The sequence below is a fragment of the Ammodytes marinus genome (genome assembly GCF_949987685.1).
Source record: "Ammodytes marinus genome assembly, chromosome: 21".
Classification (NCBI taxonomy): Eukaryota; Metazoa; Chordata; class Actinopteri; order Uranoscopiformes; family Ammodytidae; genus Ammodytes; species Ammodytes marinus.
This window is the reverse complement of record NC_137225.1, coordinates 5,122,468-5,143,679: the sequence shown is the minus strand read 5'-3', so window position 1 is coordinate 5,143,679 and position 21,212 is coordinate 5,122,468. Positions and strand designations below refer to the sequence as shown.

Here is a 21,212-nt window from a genome sequence, read left to right as displayed (position 1 = left end):
AGCGTTCTATCATTATAAAATCACTATTATAATATAATGAATGTGGTTTTTCTTCCCTCAGTCTTTCCTCAGTCTTCCCTTGGCCCTGCTGTCCTGTTAGTCCTAACACTACATTTTACCTTGTGTGATGTCACACGTGGGAAAAATAAATTGATGATCAAAGACACCCTTACACATTGTGACAACCAACCCCATCAAGGGGTCGGTTGTCACTAACTATGGGGTTGTTTGTCACAATGTAATCTTAATGGGAATAATCTTAAAAAGAAGGCAAGAAAGCGGAACTAAATTTGAAAGTTTAATTGCATTGTCAAGTTGACAAATAGGCCTACATAACTTACTGTAGCCTTGGCAGCTGGTCTAGTTTGGGATGCACTGGGTTGTTTTGATTTTGTTGCCCTTTTTTCTTTTGCATGCTAGCTGCCTTTTCCTGCTCTATTCTCTCCTTCTCTGGGGTGTCAGTGAGGATAGAGCTTGACAATTTCTTTCGTTTTTGGGTTCCTTTTCTGGCTGCAGCCTTTGGATAACATGTGACAACCAACCCCCCAAAGAAATTGACAGCCAACCAAATTTCTTGCTAGCATCAAGGCCAACAACCATCTGACAACTAATTAGCTTGCTAACCACAATCTAAACTATAGTTTACCCTTCACACTTTTTATGGGTAACAAGTGTTTTGTTATAAATCCATTGTGTAAAAGCCTAGAAGAAAAATACTGAGGTGCTAAATATTTTCAATTTGACATGAAAAACACAATCAGTCCTCTCACCTCAAATTCAGCTGTCTAACTCCAAGGAAGACTATGTAGGTGACCTCTGATCCCAATTCTGGATATTTACATACCAAAATTTCACAGACAGCACCTTCTGGTTCCGAGATATAACGATTGTGACAACCAACCTGTGTGACATAACCCCGTTCTCCCCTACTGGCAAACAAAAGAACCACTGGATTGTTTATGTATTTTCGATGAGTTAAATCCTATAGAACCAGTTTTTTAGAACTGCAAATGAAATATCTGGGGCCAGATGTATGGATGATGCATACGCCATTTTAGCTTGTGTAAAATATGTGTGCAGCAAGAATGCACCTGACATGTACTGCAAACCAGCTGTGCACATGCTTTGCTAGAGCCAGATGCAGTTGAAATGATAAGGCAGAGGTGAAAGGCAAAAGGTGAGTGAGATGCTTGTGTCATTTTATCTTCAATTGTGACGCACTCTCATTATCTGCTCTGGTCGTTGATATTTGATTACCTTTCTGACTTTAAAAAAAAAAAAATAAAGATATTTTTTGGGCATTTTTATGCTTTATTGACAGTGCAGAGAGACAGAGGTGAAATGGGGCAGAGAGGGGAGTGACATGCAGAGAACGACCGCGGGTGGGAATCGAACCCGGGTCTGCTGCTGGGCCCGGCCCGGGGGGGGGGACGCCCTACCAACTGAGCTAAGGGCGCCCCCACCTTTCTGACTTTTAACAGTGATTGAGACCTCACTGCAGTTGATGGTTCACACTTCACAGGTACATGTGATGAAGTATTTGAACTGGTGTTGTAGTTGTGCGTATACACAGTATCCTCTCTGGAACTTTTTTTTTTAGGAATATTTTTATTACAGTTTAAACAACATACAATACAGTCCGTCACAGTCATATAGAATGACGTACCATCTTAAATTACTGCAATGACGTAACCAAACGACAACAAAAAAAATTAAAAAAATTGCTTCTTCTGTTTTAAAAAAATTGTAATCTTTACAAGGTTGAGTAAATATATCTCAATACTTTACATGTAAAATACAATTTTTTTGTTTAACACAAATACATTCTGCTATCCTAGAAACTACATTAGCCATATTTTCACAATTATTAATTTTCTTGATCCTCTGTTAAATCTAAATCTTTAACATAGTTCATGAAAGGTCTCAAGATATTTTCAAATAGTTGCTGCTGTTTAGCTTTCAGTGTAAGTTATCCTTTCTAAAGGGAGGCATGACAAAATCCGTCTGATCCATTGAGTTGTGTTTGGTTTATTAACCTTTTTCCATAACACTTCAATACATTATTTGGCACACAGCAAGCCGAGGTCTATGAATGCTTGTTCATTTTTACTCACTTTGGAGCTTTTGAAGCTGTGCAGATATTCAATCATCAGTGGAATGTGCACTTGACAGGCCTCTGTAGTGGTGGAGCGGGCAGCAGTATCAAGCCATGCATACGGTTAAAGGCCTACTTCACCGGTTGGAATATGAAGGTGTATTGAACTCGGAGATCCTATTGTAACATACCCTCGGGGATGTAACGGTAAAAAGACGCACGTAGTCCGGGCATTTTTGCTGAATAGCCTGGGCGCGGTTACTCCCTGTATTACGGGAGCCAGTAGGTTCATGACGCTAATAAAGGGGGAGCGTCATGTCAATATGGCAGCTTCCTGAGTTTGTAAACACTGCCGGGACTCGGCAGCGTGCGGGGAAGCCGAGCCGTTGCACACAGAACTCGGGCTGGGCCGGTGGGTTCGGGCTCGGGAGGCGCTTGTTGACGCCAGTTCCCTGCAAACTTACTGCAAGGAAGAGATGCTATGTCACTATTTTCCCTGTCCATATGATACAAATTAAAGGAGTATATGATGTACACTTGACTTGCCTCCATTACTACTATAGATTCTTAAAGTCCCGGGTGTTACATTTGGCGCTGTGAACAGGGTCGCATTTTTTTTTTTTTTTTTTTTGGGGCAGGTCAGGTAAATTAAAATTGGGAAAACAGTGGCATAGAGAGAAGACGTCGGCCATTGAAGGGGAGGAGCTGTGAGATCAACTGCACCTGTGAAGACTGCTTTTCCAACATGGCTGCAGAGGCGCTAGAGGAGGAGCTCAAAGGCCTCAAGGAGAGGTTGATGAAGGAAAAGACTGAAATGGACAGGTTGAAGGTGGAAAATGAGGCTTTGACAGCCAAACTCCCAGAGACTACACCTTCTACCACTGCTAGCATGTTACCTTCAATGGAGATTGTTTACTTATCAAAAGAAAAAAAGGCGTTGATGTTTTCTGGTCAAGAGGGCACTATATCTTTTCATGATTGGATTGATGAGTTGGAGCACTCTATTAATTTCAATAGATGTAAGGGGAGACAGCAGGCTGCTTATATCTATGACCATTTAGAGGGAGAAGCACAGCAGGAGATAAAACACTCCTCACCTCTAGTGAGGGGGGACCCAAAGCTGATTTTTGAGGTTCTGGAGGAAGCATATGGTCAGTCCATTTCCTTGACCAGAGCTCAGAAACGTTTTTTTGATAGAAAGCAGAAGGAAGGGGAAGGCTTGAGGGAATATTCTCATGTGTTGCTGTCCTTGGCTGGGGAGGTGAGTCGCTGTACTGGGGGTAAAGAGGTGTGTGGAGAGGAGGCTGTTAAAGGGCAGTTTGCAGAAAATGTGAGGGACCCTCCTCTCCGCAGGGAGCTGAAGAAACTTCTTAGGCAGGACTCTGGTATAACCTTCAAAGCCCTGTGCAGGGAGGCTATTTTGCTAAGTGAAGATGACAATGTCAGGGGTAAAACTGCTTACGCATGTGAAACTGTTGCTGAATGTTCAGCCATAAATATAACTGCTAACCCTGACCCTATATTGTTGGAGCTAAGGGAGGCTATGCGAAAACAAGATGAAAAAATGGAGTTTTTGGCGAGAGAGTTAGCACAACTCCAGACACAGATAGCAGGGCACCCACGAGGCCAAAGGCAGGGGCCCAGGTATGATCCATCCGGCAAACCAATCTGTTTTAAGTGTCAGGGGGTGGGTCATATTGCCAGGGTGTGTAGGGGGGGCAGTGTCGGTAATGTTAATGCTAGGCACAATTCACCTCCAGCTCAACCAAGTGGTGATATGCAGGGGCAGCAGGGAAACTATCTCCCTCTGTAGTAAGGAGCCAAACTGCAGATGGAGTTCAACCGGGCTCAGATAACTCAATAAGCGACCAAGAGGAAGTGGTTGAGGCTTTAGTGGGTCCTATCCCTGTAATTAAAGCAGTCATGGGGGGTGTTCCGTTGTCCTGTTTGTGGGATACTGGGTCCAATGTCTCTGTCATTACAGAAAGTTTTTTTAAGGAACACCTAGAGGGCATGGGGAAAGCTGCCTTAAAAGAGTGTGGGTGGTTGAGTTTGAGAGGAGCCAATGGGGTGCCAATGCCATTTGTTGGTTATTTGAGACTCAATGTTGTGATAAATGATGTAGTGCATTCTCAATGTGGTATCTTGGTTGTAAAGGATCCGATTGATTCAGTCACTAAAATGAAAAGGAAACTGGTCCCTGGCATACTGGGCATGAATATAATAAAAAAATGCAGAGAACGTTCATCTTGTCCACCTGGTCTCCCCTGTGAACCTACATCAGCCCCTGCGGGCTTTGCTAAAGTGTTAGCATCTGCTCCTGTTGTGGTGCCTGCAGGGTCCATGTGTTTTGTCCCAGCCACGGGTTTCCAACATAGTAACAGCACAGGTCATCCGGTGTTAGTGGAGGCATTAGAAGTAGATGAGGGCACACTGCCAGGCAATTTAATTGTTTCTACAGCATATGTTTGGATGCAAGAAGGGGAGCTAGCAGTACCTGTAATGAATGTGGGTACAATTGATGTGTGTTTGTCCCCACGCACACGTATTGCCCGCATAGCTACAGCAGACATTGTTGCAGGGGGAACTGAGACGGTCATGTTTGAAGAAGTAGGGCCTCAGGAAGTGGAGGTATCGGTGTGTACACAAGAGGCCATGTTAGACAGTCAGAAAAACAAAGCATCACATTTGCAGTCCTTCCCCTTTGACTTTAACTGCCCACACCTATCTGAGCCTCAATTAGCACAGGTCAAAAAGATGTTAGAGGAGAATTCAGATGTTTTTGCGTTCAAGGATAATGACCTAGGTTGCACCAGTGTACTTGAACATGAGATCCCTTTGATAGATGAAGCCCCTGTTAGACAACGCTATAGGAGATTACCCCCAAGCCAATACGCTGAAGTGAAAGCTCATATCAAACAGCTGCTAGAGCAGGGGGTTATAAGGGAGAGCTGTAGCCCATATTCCTCACCGCTGGTCATTGTGCGGAAAAAAGATGGGACTCTCAGGATGTGTGTCGACTACAGGCTGCTCAACTGGAAGACCAGGAAGGATGCCTACCCACTTCCAAGGATTGAGGAATCCCTGGATGCTCTCAGTGGAGCTAAGTGGTTCTCAACGCTGGACTTGGCCAGTGGTTACAATCAGGTCATAGTGGCAGAGAAAGACCGTCAGAAGACTGCTTTCTGTACGCCATTTGGGTTGTATGAGTTCAACCGTATGCCTTTTGGCCTGTGTAACGCACCAGGTACCTTTCAGCGCCTTATGGAGCGAATCTTTAGTGACCAGCACTTCCAATCACTACTGTTGTACCTCGATGACGTAATTGTATTCTCATCCTCTTTTGACCAGCACCTGATTCGCCTGCAGATGGTCTTATCTCGGTTCCGGGAGCATGGGCTCAAGGTCAAGTGGAGCAAATGTTCGCTTTTCCAGCATGAAGTCTCCTATTTGGGTCACGTCATCTCAACACAGGGGGTGGCGACAGATCCGGGGAAGATTCGTGCTGTGGCAGAATGGCAGCAACCCGTGAACTTTAAAGAGCTGAGGTCATTCATGGGCTTTGCAGGATACTACAGGCGGTTTGTGGAGGGTTTTTCACGGCTGGCAGCCCCCTTACATGCCCTTTCAGCTATTGGCTCCCCAAAGACACAAAAATCCAGAGGGGGTGTTCCGCCTTTCAAGCTACTGTGGAGTACCGAGTGTCAGGCAGCGTTCCAGGCTCTGAAGCAGCGGCTTATTTCGGCACCGGTCTTGGCTTATGCAGACTTCACCAAGCCATTTTTTCTGGAAATCGATGCAAGCCATCAAGGGCTCGGAGCAGTCCTGTCGCAGGACAGCGAGGATGGTAGGAGGCCAGTTGCATATGCCAGCCGGGGCCTCCGCCCATCAGAAAGAAATATGGAAAACTACAGCGCGATGAAGTTGGAGATGCTGGCGCTTAAGTGGGCAGTAACTGACAAGTTCCATGAGTATCTGCTTGGTCACAAGTTCACAGTCTTCACAGACAATAACCCCCTTAGCCATCTGAGAACTGCCAAACTGGGGGCCATAGAACAAAGATGGGTGTCTGAACTGGCCAGGTTTGACTTTGACCTGCAGTATCGGCCTGGGCGGCAGAATGGGAATGCGGATGGGCTGTCGAGACAGTATACTCAGAACAGGGGGTCAATGGAGGGTCCCGAGGTCCTGCAGTCACATGAGGAGGTCCAAACCTCACTCTCTGTAGGAGTCGATCAAAGCCAGCACGTTTCATTGAATGGAATAGGGGCGTCTTCAAGCTTCCCGGTATACTCCTGTGACTTCTTAAAGGCTCAGCAACACGCAGATTCGGCCATCCAGGCATTCCTAAAGTACTGGACTCAGGGGAAGAGACCGGGTCCGGCGGAAAGAGCAGGAGAAAACCATAAGACATTGGAACTGGTGCGGCAGTGGGAGAAGCTGGAGATTGAGGGGGGTGTACTGTACCGCAAGCTACTGGACACAAGACGAGGCCGTATTAGGCAGGTGCTGCTTCCGCACAGTCTGCAGGGGGAGGTCCTTAGCCGGATGCATGATGGCCATGGGCATCAGGGGGTGGAAAGGACTTTCCAGTTGATCAGGGGCAGATGTTATTGGCCAGGAATGTATGGGGACATCGAACAATACTGTAAACACTGTGCCCGTTGTATTGTGGCAAAAGCCCCATTGCCTAGGGTAGTCACGGAGTGGGGGAGCTTGCTGGCATCCAAACCAGGTGAAGTGGTAGCAATGGACTTTACAGTATTGGAGCGATCCAGTGATGGGCGTGAAAATGTCCTTATCTTTACAGACGTCTTCTCCAAGTTCACTGTAGCGGTGCCCACCAGGGATCAAAAGGCAGGGACGGTTGCCAAGGCTCTGGTTAAGGAATGGATTCAGAGGTATGGAGTCCCCCAACGCATCCATTCCGATCAGGGGAGATGTTTTGAAGCCGAGATAGTGAAGAGTTTGTGTAGTGTCTATGGAATCCGGCAGAGCCGCACTACGCCTTACCACCCACAGGGTAACGGGCAGTGTGAGAGGTTCAATAGGACTCTGCACGATCTGTTGAGGACACTTTCCCCCCCCAAAAAAAGAAGGTGGGTAGAGCATCTGCCCGAGATGGTGTTCGCTTATAACACAAGCGAACACTCCAGCACCGGATACACACCATACTTCCTCATGTTTGGCCAATCCCCTAATCTGCCTATTGACATTCTATTGGGGGTGGGAGAGGACGAGTTCAGCGGGGACATTGATGACTGGGTCCGTGAGCATCAGGTGCGACTGAGGGCTGCCCACCAAAGTGCCACAGTAAAAATGAAACAGGCTGCAGAAGCACGGAGAAGGTATCATGGCCCACCATCCAAGCAGAGCGCCCTGAAAGTTGGACAGTTGGTCTATAGGAAAAATCACAGTTTCCAGGGCCGACATAAGATTCAGGATCTGTGGGTGCCGATGCCATTCGAAATCTTGGCACAGCCAGATCCAACGGCGGCAGTGTATACTGTGGTCCCAGTCGATGGTTCCTGTCCGCCGAAGAACATTCACCGGATGGAGCTGCGGCCTTGTGGCCCGGAGCAGTCTTTGCTGGAAGAGCAGGGGGAAGCGGGAGATGTCCCCTTGGAGGAGGAAGGAGATCCAGATGGAAGAAAAGGGGTCCTGCTCTTGCAAGCAGTGCCTGAGGAGTGGGAGGAGGAACTGTCGGAACCAGAGCTGCAGGGGCCACCACAGTCTGAGCAGTCTGAGCAGTCGGAGAGGGAGGAGCCAGTTCAGTCCCCGCTACTAGAAGAGGAGGAACCAGAGCAGAGAGGGGGTGGGGAAGAGCTTTCGGAACCAGTGCTGCAGGAGTCTTCAGAGTCGGAGCAGTCTGAGGGGGAGGGGCCAGATCAGGCCCCAAAGCAGCTGCGGCGTACCACCAGGACAACGGCTGGGATCAATTCCAACCCCTTCAACTTACCAAGGTCAGCGGTGAGGAGGGGAGGGGTAGGGGGAGGGGCTGAGGCTCAGGTGGTGGCTCATACTAATCATCTGTGTCTTATAGCTCTTAGGGACATTATCTCTACCTTAGTCGGTAAACTGTATAGTGACCAATAGGCTGTGGTTGGACCCTGTAGGTAACCCTTCAGATTTTTATTTGTGTTTGTTTTGTGTTTTTATCATCGGGACGATGATTTGTGTAAAGGGGGGGTGAGTGTAACATACCCTCGGGGATGTAACGGTAAAAAGACGCACGTAGTCCGGGCATTTTTGCTGAATAGCCTGGGCGCGGTTACTCCCTGTATTACGGGAGCCAGTAGGTTCATGACGCTAATAAAGGGGGAGCGTCATGTCAATATGGCAGCTTCCTGAGTTTGTAAACACTGCCGGGACTCGGCAGCGTGCGGGGAAGCCGAGCCGTTGCACACAGAACTCGGGCTGGGCCGGTGGGTTCGGGCTCGGGAGGCGCTTGTTGACGCCAGTTCCCTGCAAACTTACTGCAAGGAAGAGATGCTATGTCACTATTTTCCCTGTCCATATGATACAAATTAAAGGAGTATATGATGTACACTTGACTTGCCTCCATTACTACTATAGATTCTTAAAGTCCCGGGTGTTACACTATGAAGTATAAATGTGCAATTTTTTTTTTAAATCGGATCATCCTAGCCTGAGAAAAGGCTCTTTCTGTGACATCACAGAAAGAGAAATGTAGGGTTAGACAGTGAGACCATAAAACACTCTTTCTGCCTTTTCTCAGGCTAGGATGATCCGATTTAAATTTGTTTTGCACATTTATACTTCATAGGATCTCCGAGTTCAATACACCTTCATATTCCAACTGGTGAAGTAGGCCTTTAATGACGGACCTTTTCAAGATCTTTTTGTCTAGGGAACTGTGGTAGTGTGCACAGCCTGACTCCTGAGATAAAATTACTTCTTTATTCTCCTATTCTTATGACTTAACCTTATTTTTCCATAAAGTGGCCCTAATACTCAATCGTAGTAAGTAATGCAGATGCATAGGTTTTTCTGCACAGTTTAAGTAAATGAAAGTGCCATTGTGTATTATATTGACATAGTGTAGCCAATAGCTGAACATGAATGGAACGGTAATTTAAGTTTTGACTGGACCTGAAATTAGTGCTGATTGATTACAGAAGACACAGCATTGCGTAGCCTCATAGCATAATTGCTTACATCATATTTGCTCTACTCTACTTTTACTTTACATCTACATACTCTACTCTACATCTACTTTACCATACCCTTCAAATATGACTTTGGCAATTTTGCTATTAGGCTAACGAAGAGTAGATATAGAATAGAGTAGATGTAGAGTAAAAGTAGAGTAGAGTAAATATGATTCAGGCAATTATGCTATGAGGCTAACGATTTACAAAAAAAGAAATACAGTTGGGTTAATGCCTTCAACTTCAAAATGAGAAGAAAGTGTCACCTGAGCCTTGTTGTGTCAAACCCAGTGTTAAATGGATGACTGGCAGGCAAGTGTGCTGCTACCTGAGACGCTGTGGCGATGTGGCTGGCCATGTGTGAAGTATACACAGACTTGATACAGTGTGGTGGTGGCGGTAAAAAACCTTTTCCCTCTGCTGATTGTGACTGGATGTTTTTTTCCATAGAATATGTGTCTACCCTCCAGACTTGGAATTTGCCTTTTTCTTTAAAGACCAATAAACAATCGTGAAGTCATGGAAATATTTCAGAAAATAAACTCCAAAATGCTCCAGTCAGCCATTAGGAAAGTCTGACTGAATATGGTGGCTACTGCTGGCTTTGTTTCCACTGGGTTTCACTTGAGTCAGGGCTTCTTTAAATATGACCTTTCCATTTGACATTTTGCACCTGATTACTAGAGAGCTTTTTGGATTACTGCTACTTGGGGAATTTTATTTTTAGCCGTTGGTCTATATTTCCATAATTAAAACAACGGTTTGTTGTGGCATAAATTGTCTATTTCCACTTGTGATCAAAAGGGGGCAACAGAGTGTCATCATTACTAGTCCTCAGCTATGTGATGAGAGGAGAGACCGGTTAGAATTCTCAAGCACAACCAGAAAGCCTGTCAAAGATGGGATTTTTTACAGATATATGACATTTTATTTTGTCTAATCAAATGTAATAGTAACAGACAGGAATAAGGCATCTTCACTTCCATGTTGCAGTTAAACATTTTCTAAAAGAAAAAGCCTCAGACATGTTTCTCTTTATTACCAGAAAGCATTATAGCCTCATGAACGTTTGCCTTTAGCAATCACCTGGGGGTGTGTTTTGTGCATAACAAATATGGTAGCAACATATCTACAGATACACAATGAGCAGTGCCATGTGTACCGGTGATTTAATGTGACTCAAATAATACAGAAGAGCTCAAATGTTCTATTATCAAAGTGTTCACTGCTGGTCATGTGCCGGGCAGCTATTTTGAATGTTGAACATATGGGTTGGTGAGGTTTCTCCCAGCTTCCGAGTAGGAATTCTGACCTTGAGTGGCATTCAAGTTTACATTTCCGACTGGGAACTCTGGAAACTCCCACTTCCCAGTTCAACTGGAACGCAGCATAAAGTACTGCATACAATACTATTTTTTTCAGTACGATCAGGTTTCCAATATCTGGGCTGTGGATATACAGTAAGCCGATACCAATACAGTCCCATATCATAATTATTATATTTCTTTGTTGGTGTGGTGGTGATGTTATGTGTAAGGTTAGGTAGGCTTAAGCAACTCTTTAATTCTAATTTAAAAGGGCCACAAATATACAACAATCAGAACTCATCTTTTTGAACTGCTAAATTATTTTTAGTGTCACATAGCTATGGTCTTAAAATGTACATTTTCTTTCATAGTTAAAATAATTTCGAGTTGTCAGTCCAATATCCGATATGTAGATTTCAGTAATATGGGACCGATACCGATGTTGGATCGGGTCGGTCCCATCCCTAGTGATGTTAGGTAATTTTTCTGCCAATACTTCATTCTTAACAGCCTGTAGTTTAGTTTATTATAGCATAGTATATCATTGTATATTCAGGGTTTTCTTTTCTCTGCTCCCTGGCCTCTATCAGTTATACATTATGAAATGCAGTTTTATGAGCAATAGGAAGTGATGGAGAGAAGGAACAATGCCATGTGACAGGCCATGACTCAAATTTCACATGACCAAGACATGATCATATAAGCCATCAAAATGTCCTTGTTAGGATTAATGCAATTTATATTGTGTTTTTAATTTAATTATTATTTTTTTTACATACGTAGTGTTATTCAGTTATTTGATTTCTCTCAGTAAAGTTGTCCTTCCTCCTCTCACCTCCAGAGGGCACTGTGTGTCGCTGCTGGGAGTATCAGTGTATTACTGTCAGATTGTCCAGATGGTTTTGCTATAGCCTAGTCCTACAGAACAATGTGTCCTTATTTTAAAGATTCTGTCGGTTTGCCTTTGCAATCTAAAAAATTATATCAGTAATGGACAAATAAAAAGTGAAACTGATAACATGGGCCCCTTTTTTACTCCTGTGTTTACTTACCCTAATAAAGCCACAAAATACATTCGTATTGTGAGTGTTGCTATCTTGAATTGACATACTCAATCAGTTAAGGGGGAACAACAGTTTACCTATATTTCTTTCTTTTTTTTTACAATATGATCATGTGCTGTGCTTTCATTAGGGGAGACCGGGGCTAGTAGGCACACTTTTTACTCTAGTTAGAATTGCTCATCACCTAAACATCTTTCAATAGTCATTCCTACATTAAATTGAAGCTTAAGGTGTTTGCTTGAAATGTGTACCCCTCACTTTTTCTAACTTATTGTAATAAAGAAGAAATGACTCATCAAAGACACCCTTGATGGGGTTGGTTGTCACACACTATAGGGTTGTTTGTCACAATGTTATATTAATCGGAATAATCTTAAAAAGAAGGCAAGAAAGCAGAACTAAATTTTAAAGTTTAATTGCATTGTCAAGTTGACAAATAGGCCTACATAACGTACTGTTTCTTCTTCTCCAACTGGGTTGGAGTGCACTGGGGTGCAGTAGCCTTGGCAGCTAGTCAAGTTTGGGATGCACTGGGTTGATTTTGTCTTTTGCATGCTAGGTGCCTTTTCCTGCTCTATTCTTTCCTTCTCTGGGGTGTCAGTGAGGATACAGCTTGACAATTTATTTCGTTATTGGGTTCCTTTTCTGCCTTTGGATAACATGTGACAACCAACCCCCCCAAAAAAAGTGATGACCAACCCCAACTTGAATTTCTTGCTAGCATCAAGGCCAACAACCATCTGACAACTAATTAGCTTGCTAACAACAATCTAAACTATAGCTTACCCTTCACACTTTTTTAGGGTAACAAGTGTTTTGTAAACCCATTGTGTAAAAGCCTGGAAGAAATATACTGAGGAGCTACATATTTTCAATTTGACATGAAAAACACAAACAGTCCTCTCACCTCAAATTCAGCAGTCTAACTCCAAGGAAGACTATGTAGGTGGACTCTGATCCCAATTCTGGATATTTACATACCAAAATTTAACAGACAGCGCCTTCTGGTTCCGAGATATAACAATTGTGACAACCAACCCATGTGACATATAACCCTGTTCTTCCCTACTTATTATCCAGGAAACCAATTGTGTCAAATTTAATTTATTTCTCTCTTGTCCTGTATCAAAGGTATTGAAATTATTTATTTAATTGTATTTATAAACCATTTTTGGCGCCCAGACATCACTTCACATTCTAATGTATCATATCGTTAGCCTCATAGCATAATTGCCTAAATCATATTTACTATACTCTACTTTTACTCTACATCAACTCTATTCTACATCTACTCTACTCTACATCTACTTTACCCTGCCTACTCTATAACCCTTAAATAATAATAATAATGGATTGGATTTATATAGCGCTTTTCAAGGCACTCAAAGCGCTTTAAAATAACGATAAGTAGATGTAGATGTAGAGTGGAGTGGAGTAGAATAGAGTAGATGTAGAGTAGAGTTAATATGATTTAGGCAATTATGCTATGAGGCTAACAATATGATCATCAGAACTATGCCAGAGGAAAGGAGCAATACATTGAATTAATTAGATAAGTTGTCATCAAAGGCGATTCAAAATGAAACAGTTGTGTCCATTAGAAGAGTGTGATGAGCTGCTCTCCACACCCTTCTTTGTGTCCTTGGGCTGCCCTCGGTGTATCTGTATCAAAACCCAGTCTCCTCCCTCTTTCCTTTGCACAATCAATCAATACATCTACTTTGGGATTAGAAACCTGAGCCTACTGTTGTGTGAGTGTCTCGGCACAGCAACTATCAGCTGTATTTTCTTCAATGCAGATAGCAACATTGTGTGGATACAGTATGTACAGTATATGTGGGAGGTTAGAACTACATGTATCAACTAGTGATGAATTATCCTGAAGCAAATGGGTAGCACATCAGCCTGAGCAGTCACATACAGTAGCATTCTTTTCATTGTTTGTGAAAGGCCTCTGTTTGGAACATTACGTCTGTAGCTAGTTTACGGAGTGTGCATCTAAGTGCACTCATGTGTCCTGAAATATCACTGATGGGGCACTCTAAAACACACTTACATTATACTTTAACACTATAAAGATAGGCTGAACACTCAATCACTGTAACATTTCTGAAGAGCAGATCCAAAGAAGTTGAAAGCTAACTTCAATGAGGAAAACGTTATCATCAGTGGGTTATATCACCTCACAGGAGGCACAGCGCAATCCTCAATATCATATGAATCCAGAGAGCCTAAGCCTAATACATGCAGGGTAAACAGTGTGCTGACCAGTACATGATTTGGGCTTACTGTATGAGGCTTTCCTAAACTTATTATTAACTGTCCTCCTGGCCAATCACACACAGAGAAAACTTTACAGTGCAGCCGTCTGGCGTTAAAAATAACCGACAACATGATGAACATTTAGAGGTGAAAGTCTGCAATTCTGGACAATGCTCGTTGTCAAAATCACTTTTTGCCAAAATCAGTGAATATCTTCTCAGGATCGGCTACCTGGGCGTACTGTGTCTGTGTGTGTGTGTTTTTGCTTAAAAATCCAGTGTTAGTTTTCAGCCTAGTCTCTGTAAACTAGCATGCTGCTATGTTAAGCCCCATTTCTTAACATACCAGTTTACAGAGCCTAGGCTGTGTATTAACACTGGATTTGTTTTCAGCACACACACAGAGTATGGGCCTGTAGAGAATTGTGATGAGATATTCACTGACATTGACAAAATGTTAATTTGACAACCGGTCTAATCCAGAATCTCAGGTCCCACCTTTAAAATGCACAGGGTTCCATGTTGCCAGCTTTTTATTGCTTATTTCTCTACTATAATTTCTGGTGCTATTTTTTTGTCTAGATATGTCCTTGATGGGTGCAAGGCCCTCTGAATGAATTTGCAGTATTGTAAGAAGCGCCATTTTGTCAGTGGAAATAACTAAAGATCTAGAAGGTTGGGGATTGTGGTGTAATTTTGCGGTATCATATTGTGTCACTGTTGTTCATTTTGAATACATTCCAATCAAGCAGTGCCTATGTAAAGACTTTAGTTTTTCTTCTGTTTTTAGTGTTCTTTCGTGATTACTTTCTGTCCCTGTGAATCATGTAGAATGAAGCTGCGTACACTAAATACTCTTGGCGACAAACTGCGTGAGAACTGCTTATGTCACTGCATTTTATTCTGGTTTCCAGTCTTCCACCATTTAGCGTTGTAAACTCTCCCATGAAAGGGGCTTTGTTTGTGGCCTGGATGCACTGAACTGTCCCTGGAGAAGCATGCCCCACTGTCTAGTCCACCCTAATCAGCGGATGCCATGTTACATCACTGCTGCTCAATCCACCCAGCAAGGGAGAGTAGATAAGTGCTCTCTTTGTTACCTTAGCAGGGCCCATTATACTTTGTCAACAGGCCCCCCCCCCTTTTTTTTTTGATCATATTGATTAATGCACTCCTTTCACTTGAAGCTATATGGTTAGCTGCTTCAGATAGTACAGTATATAAAGCTAGCATTCTCATTCATATGTTTTTCTGGAGACAGTCCCTGTATTTGTAACCACACCCTCTCCAACTGGAATATGGATCTTTGATTTGAAACCCAACCTGCCATCTCCATAGAAGGAGGTGTGGACAAAGTATTCCAGAAATATCTGATTGGATGGAAGTGTACTATTGGGGTTCCGTTCCCCACATTTCTGTTTTATAGTGAATTACAGATTTTGATTGTGTCCCAGAAATCTCCACAAATGTTCATTCTTGTTCTTCTTAATTTGTAATCACACTTTTTGTTTATTTGTTTTGGACGACGATGACACTGGCAACCAACAGGAGTCCTGGGTGAAATGTTGAGATTTTAGTGACAGCGCCAGCTAAAATAGCCAATAACCCCTTACAAGTGGGCTAGTTTAGAATGGGATGAATAAATAGTAAAGTGCAGCAAAGAGTTGAAACCCTAGACGTCGAGGTACAAACGTAAACAGTTACGAAATGGAAAAGGTGATGTCATTTTTGTATAACGCTTCCTCAAACAGATCATTGTTTATTCTGGTAAATGATTGTAACCATGTTTATGTGGAATATAGCAAGGGCATCAACCCAGTGCCATAAATGTATCACAGTTCCATCAAAATGTTTCTGTAGTCAAGGCCTGAATACCTCCGTATTGAATTAAAAGTGGAGTTGTGATTCTGGAGAACACATGTTGACAACATCAATTAACAAAGGTGTCGCACCGTAGCTAGCAACATGTCTGTCTACAGAGCCTAGGCTGTGTATTAACACACATTGTTTTTCCCCTCAGTGCACACTCAGTAGGAACAGGTTGTGGATCACGAGGAGGTATTCACTGATTTGACAAAAACATTAAATCGTTAAAGAGGACCTATGATACTTTTTGACTTTTATGACCTATAAACGTTGTTATAATGATTTAGAAGCACAGAGCCAAGTGTGGAGCAGACTGCTGTGCTCGCTAGGGTGAGAGGAAGAGTGTCCCGAAAATCTACATGGTTTTTTGTGATGTTTTTCATGTCAGGTTGCTCTATAGCAGTTTTTAACAAGAAATTAAGACCAGAAAAGTAGTATAATAGGAGATCTTTAAAGTCAAACCATTTAGAAAGTCTCTTAACCACATCAGTACCAGATGGTACTTAATTGATCTGGCCTCAGTCTTTAGAAATGACTGAATGAGCTATAAGCCTTATCTAAGTTGCAATTCTCAAAAAAAGGCAATGTTGTAAGTTGGTCACTCAGTCTGCCTGTTCTGTCTCTTTGATTCTCTGACCTTCTGCTCCAACTCCTCCCTTTGCTGTTTCCTGCAGCCCCCCCACCCTTCCGCTAACTGTATTGATCTAGTTAGCGTGTCGTTACGTTGGGGAACTTGTTCACAATGGGTGTTCCAGATGCTAAGTAGCTAAATGAGGCTCTGGGGCCTTAGCATTAAGAAATAACTGCCTGTCTGCGCTCACTGCTGTAGCTCATAGCATTTCCCAGCATTACTTGATGACACCTTATACCTCCCATCACTTGCTCTCTCTTGAGGAAGTGACTCATTGTTTTTTTGGCTAGCCGCGTTAGGTCAGCTGATGGCTTTGAACATGAGCAGCTGCTGCCTGATCATGATACACAGGCTACGCAGCTGGATGTCCCTGAATACAATGGGAGTGATAGAAAAGGAACAGGAAAGACTTGATGAAGTGTTGGCTGTCTTTATTGTAGGTCTAGCGGATATGGCAGGGCAAGCGTACAGAAAGTGTGAAAGTGGTGTGTGTATCTTGACGTGAATGACAAACTGCAGTCGGCTGTTGTTCATTTCCGCAGTGTGATATGATAGGCTGTTAGGTAGGCTATCAAGTATTAAAGGTGCAATCAACCTGGGAGAACGCTTGTTGTCAAAATCACTTTGTCAATATCAGTGATATCTCCTCACAATCGCTAACTGTCCAGACTGCGTGTGTGTTTCAAGCATTCTCCAGCATCACTGACTCCACCTTTAATGTCCAAAGTCTATTACCGTTATCGACTTCAATTTTATTGCGATTCATGATCTACATTGTTTTATAGCCCAGATCTACTTCAGTGCTTCCTTTGTTGCGTATTCTCCTTTTCCTTAAGATAAAAAAAACCCAATTAGCTACTGAACCCAGGCTTTGAATCTTAACAACAATCCCATCATTCTTAGTTTGTCTCTTCTGTAAACACTGCAGCCCTTTTTCCCCAGGATGAGATAAGAGCATGACATTGACACATGGTAACACATTACATTCCCCTGTTAATGAGATGTACATGTTATGTAATGAGGTGTATGTAATGTATAATTTAACTTTTGTGTTAACATGCACATGTGCTAACCATTTATAGGGGTGTGTGTTTTGGACTGCCAGTATACGTCTTTAAATGAGCCCTGCCCACTTCTGAGTATGCACATAGGATCAAATAACGCTGCATCGGAAGTGAGGAAATATATGTGTGTGTGTGTGTGTGTGTGTGTGTGTGTGTGTGTGTGTGTGTGTGTGTGGAGCAGCTCTAAATGTATTCCTCTCTTTGAACAAAGGCTGACATTGCCGGCTTTTGTTTTGCGTGCTAGACTGAGCAACATTCCTGGGCAAATGGATCTGCTCTCAGGCACAAAAACAGCCATGTGTCTGCTCTCACACACTCACCAGCACAAATGCATGTCATGTTTTCTGAAAAGTAGTGTGTGTGCTGGTCTGTTCTGCCCCCATTGGGCGGGGCAGTTCCTTATTTGGATAGTTATTGCAGGGAGAGGGGGGGTCGGGGGAGTTTGGGGGGGTCACATGGGTGTACACAGCAGAATTGTTGCGATAGGAACAAAAACTCAGAGGGGAAGACCCAATATCTGCCCTGGAGAGTAAAGTACACCAGGAGCTAAACAATCAAACCACTGGGAAGGAGAGCCAGACAAGAAGAGGAGGGACAGCTGTTGGACGGAGGTAGAGAGAGAGAGAGAGAGAGAGAGTGAGAGAGAAAGGAGCAAGGGAGGAGAAAGATAAGAGTGTGACAAACAGGAGACATTGAGAGGAAGCCACATGGTATAAAAAAAAATGCCCACCAACTTCACCGTTGTCCCTGTGAAGGACAATGCAAGGAAAGCGAAAGGCGGGCAAGAGGAGGATGATGTGGATGACAACAATGTGATTAAAGAGGAAGCGGAGGACGCCACAGGTGAGACCAGATGTTGTTTATTAGCTGTCGGGTTGCCGACTAACGGACATGAGATATGTAATGCTAAGTCAGAGTTATCTGCCAAACAAATGTGCAGATTTGTACGCTTTAAAAAGTAAATGCACCGTTGTTGAAGTTTGAAACATCTTTACTTCTCTGTAAAAACTGAAGGTAGAGAAGTAGTCGTGGGAAGTTCCAGTACTTTGCTTACAGTATCCAGTGCAAGCTGGTCATTTAGCTTACTTTGCACTGTTTACTGTTTCCTGTATTTTTTTTATTTTTATAAATAAACTCTTTGTGGGTGTGGCTGGATAATGTGAAGGCAGACTGAATCTTTGGGAAGGCTTGTTCATTTTCCAGCCACTGCGTGCGATGAGGATTTCCCTCACACGCCACTGCCAGTTGAGTTTATCATGAATTTTTGTTTCTCAATTCTCCATTTTTCTTTTCATTTCCCTTTCATTTAACCCCCTCCACACCACCGCCTTGCTTTCTTTTTTTAGTACTTTGTTTTTAAGAGTATTTCACTCGGCCCGCTCTCTTAACAAATCATTAATTTGTATTCTATTCTTGTTCTATTTTATGAACTTTTTATTTTATTAGTTTCAAAATACTGCCAGGTTTCCTAGAGTTGTCGTCACAAACGCATCATCAACACAGAAACTCTAATTGAGATTTACGACTTTCGCATCTCTTTTCCCAGCATCTCTCGGCACTGATTACCATTGACATGCAACCCTCAGATGTGACTCACCCACTGAAGACCTTTCCGTGAACTTTAGTGTGTAACAAACAACAGGATAACAGAGCCATTACATAGCGCCATGCTTCAGGCCGGGTAGACTTCCCATGTGAGTCCCTAACCCTGGGCCGAGACAACATACATACACAAACTAAAGTATGCGAAGGTCAGCAAATAGGTCTCGATTACGAAATAGTCAAACAAGGACTGTACTTTGTGAAGCCTGATATAGGGGAGAACGCGGTTGGTAGGCACACTTTTTACTCTAGTGTGAATTGCTCATCACCAAAACATCTTTCAATAGTCATTCCTACATTAAATTGAAGCTTAAGGTGTTGGCTTGAAATGTGTACCCCTCTCAGTTTCCTACTTATTGTAATAAAGAAGAACATGTGACATATAACCCCGTTCTCCCCTACATGCTTCACTAATCTGGATCCATTTCCCCCCGACATCCAGAGTTCTTTGTGCAATGGTAATAACTATCTACTACTGGCTTCTGCCAACACCAGCAGCCTGATATCCACCCGTCTACATTTATTTTAAAGGTATCATATTTTGCTAGTTTTCAAGTTCAAAATTGTAATTTGGGATTCTACTAGTGTCCAAAGAACCATTTATATTTCTTACAGTTTCATTTCTGAATCTCCTCTTTTCAGCCTCGGTCTGAAATGCTCCGTTTTAGAGCCTGTTTCTTTAAGCCCCGCCTCTCTGAAAAGCCCAGTCTGCTCTGATTGGCTCTGAATCTAACTGCCTGTTTGAATCTACCTGCCAGTCAGATTCGTGGATATCTGGGGGCGTGGCAGAAATCTGCCTGGGTTTTTTTAGACTTTTCAGAAAGGTGGAGAACAAGAGAGAGCGCTGTTTATTTCTCAGACCCTGGGAGTCTCTAGCCACACCGGGGACGCATATTGATGTTGGAAAAGCATGACATCTTCCATTTTGCATAATAGGTGACCTTTAAAAACTCTTGTTTATTCAGATTATTCAGCATGAAGAAGTCACTGAGCACGTGTTTAACAAACTCCTCTCTTAACACATTTTGTGCCAAAGACTTGTTAGTGAAATTGCTGCTTTTTTTTACGGCACTTAGCATGGCACCGAGTAAATCACTTCCCCAGTTGTTTTAATTTCTGCCTCGGAGCTGCAATTACGGCCGCATGCTGGGTAAGGTTTAACAGACTGTGGGAGAGAGAGAATGGCATTTTATTATGATGCCTTTTTGTGGGACATCATACTGCGCTTTGGTTTCCATGCAACCATTTGCCTCTGACAAAGGCTACAGTGACAACAATAGTGGGAGAAATCAAAAGGCACATGCACATGATCTGTAGCCACAAAATGATGTGCATCAGGACCACATTTGATTTAGTTTTGTGTCTGCACTTATACTGTGTATAGAAGGACAATTCTCTTGTCTACATACATCCACAGTTGATCTACATCTGGATTCAAGCTCTATGTGCAATATGAGCTTGTTTTGTCTTAGCTCTCTCATTTTGTGAGAACTTGATGATTACAACGGGGCGGAATGATCTGGCCAGGCTGGGTGGACAGAGGGTGGACACTGGTTGGGAGGGTCCTTGAGAGCAGTGGTTTTGCTGGCTCATGGACACGTTGTGTAGAGAGGACTGAGTCAAATAGCAGTCACTGGTATTGATTATCCTGCTGGCTGGCTGGCTTCCTGTTGGCTAAGTGTGGGGAGGGGGAGACGAGACCCCACCCCCCCCCATACTGTAGTGTTAATGATCTCCAGTTCTTCTCATGCACTCTGAATTCCCTTTGTCCTGCCCTCCCCTTCTGGTTCCAGGCCATGTCTCTTGTCTCTGAATGCTTACTTACTGGATAACAATTCACAAAACCCACAATTTGGAGGTCCAGTCTAAAGGTCACCTATTTTGCAAAAAGCATCCCGGCCTGAACCGTAGCTGTTTTCATTAGCTGTGTTGCCTCTACTTTGTCTTGTTTTCTTACACAATTTCAAGACAACTATATTATTATTTAGAAAAACCATCAACTGCTTTGGTCTTTTGCAATGTAGTAAAACTGTTAGGGGAAGGCCTTTTCCATTGTGTCACCTTCAGACCAAGATGGTGGAGTCTGCGATTCTGGAAAATGCTTGTTGTCAGAATCACTTTGTCAGTGAATATCACCTCACAATCCGCTC

The 21,212-nt window shown here is 43.3% G+C and overlaps 1 protein-coding gene across 3 annotated transcripts in view; it reads left to right on the top strand.

Moving 5' to 3' along the window:
* slc12a7b (solute carrier family 12 member 7b) overlaps window positions 1–21,212 on the top strand; it is an 86,961-nt gene that overhangs the window by 12,445 nt on the left and 53,304 nt on the right. Inside the window, exon 1 of one of the 3 annotated variants that reach the window (XM_080050464.1) lies at window positions 17,958–18,303. The exons of the other annotated variants lie outside the window; for them this stretch is intronic. Coding sequence (XP_079906590.1) covers window positions 18,183–18,303 — 121 coding nt within the window. The 5' untranslated portion in view covers window positions 17,958–18,182. Of the gene's footprint in view, window positions 1–17,957; window positions 18,304–21,212 lie in introns of those variants that run through there. 3 annotated transcript variants of the gene reach the window in all.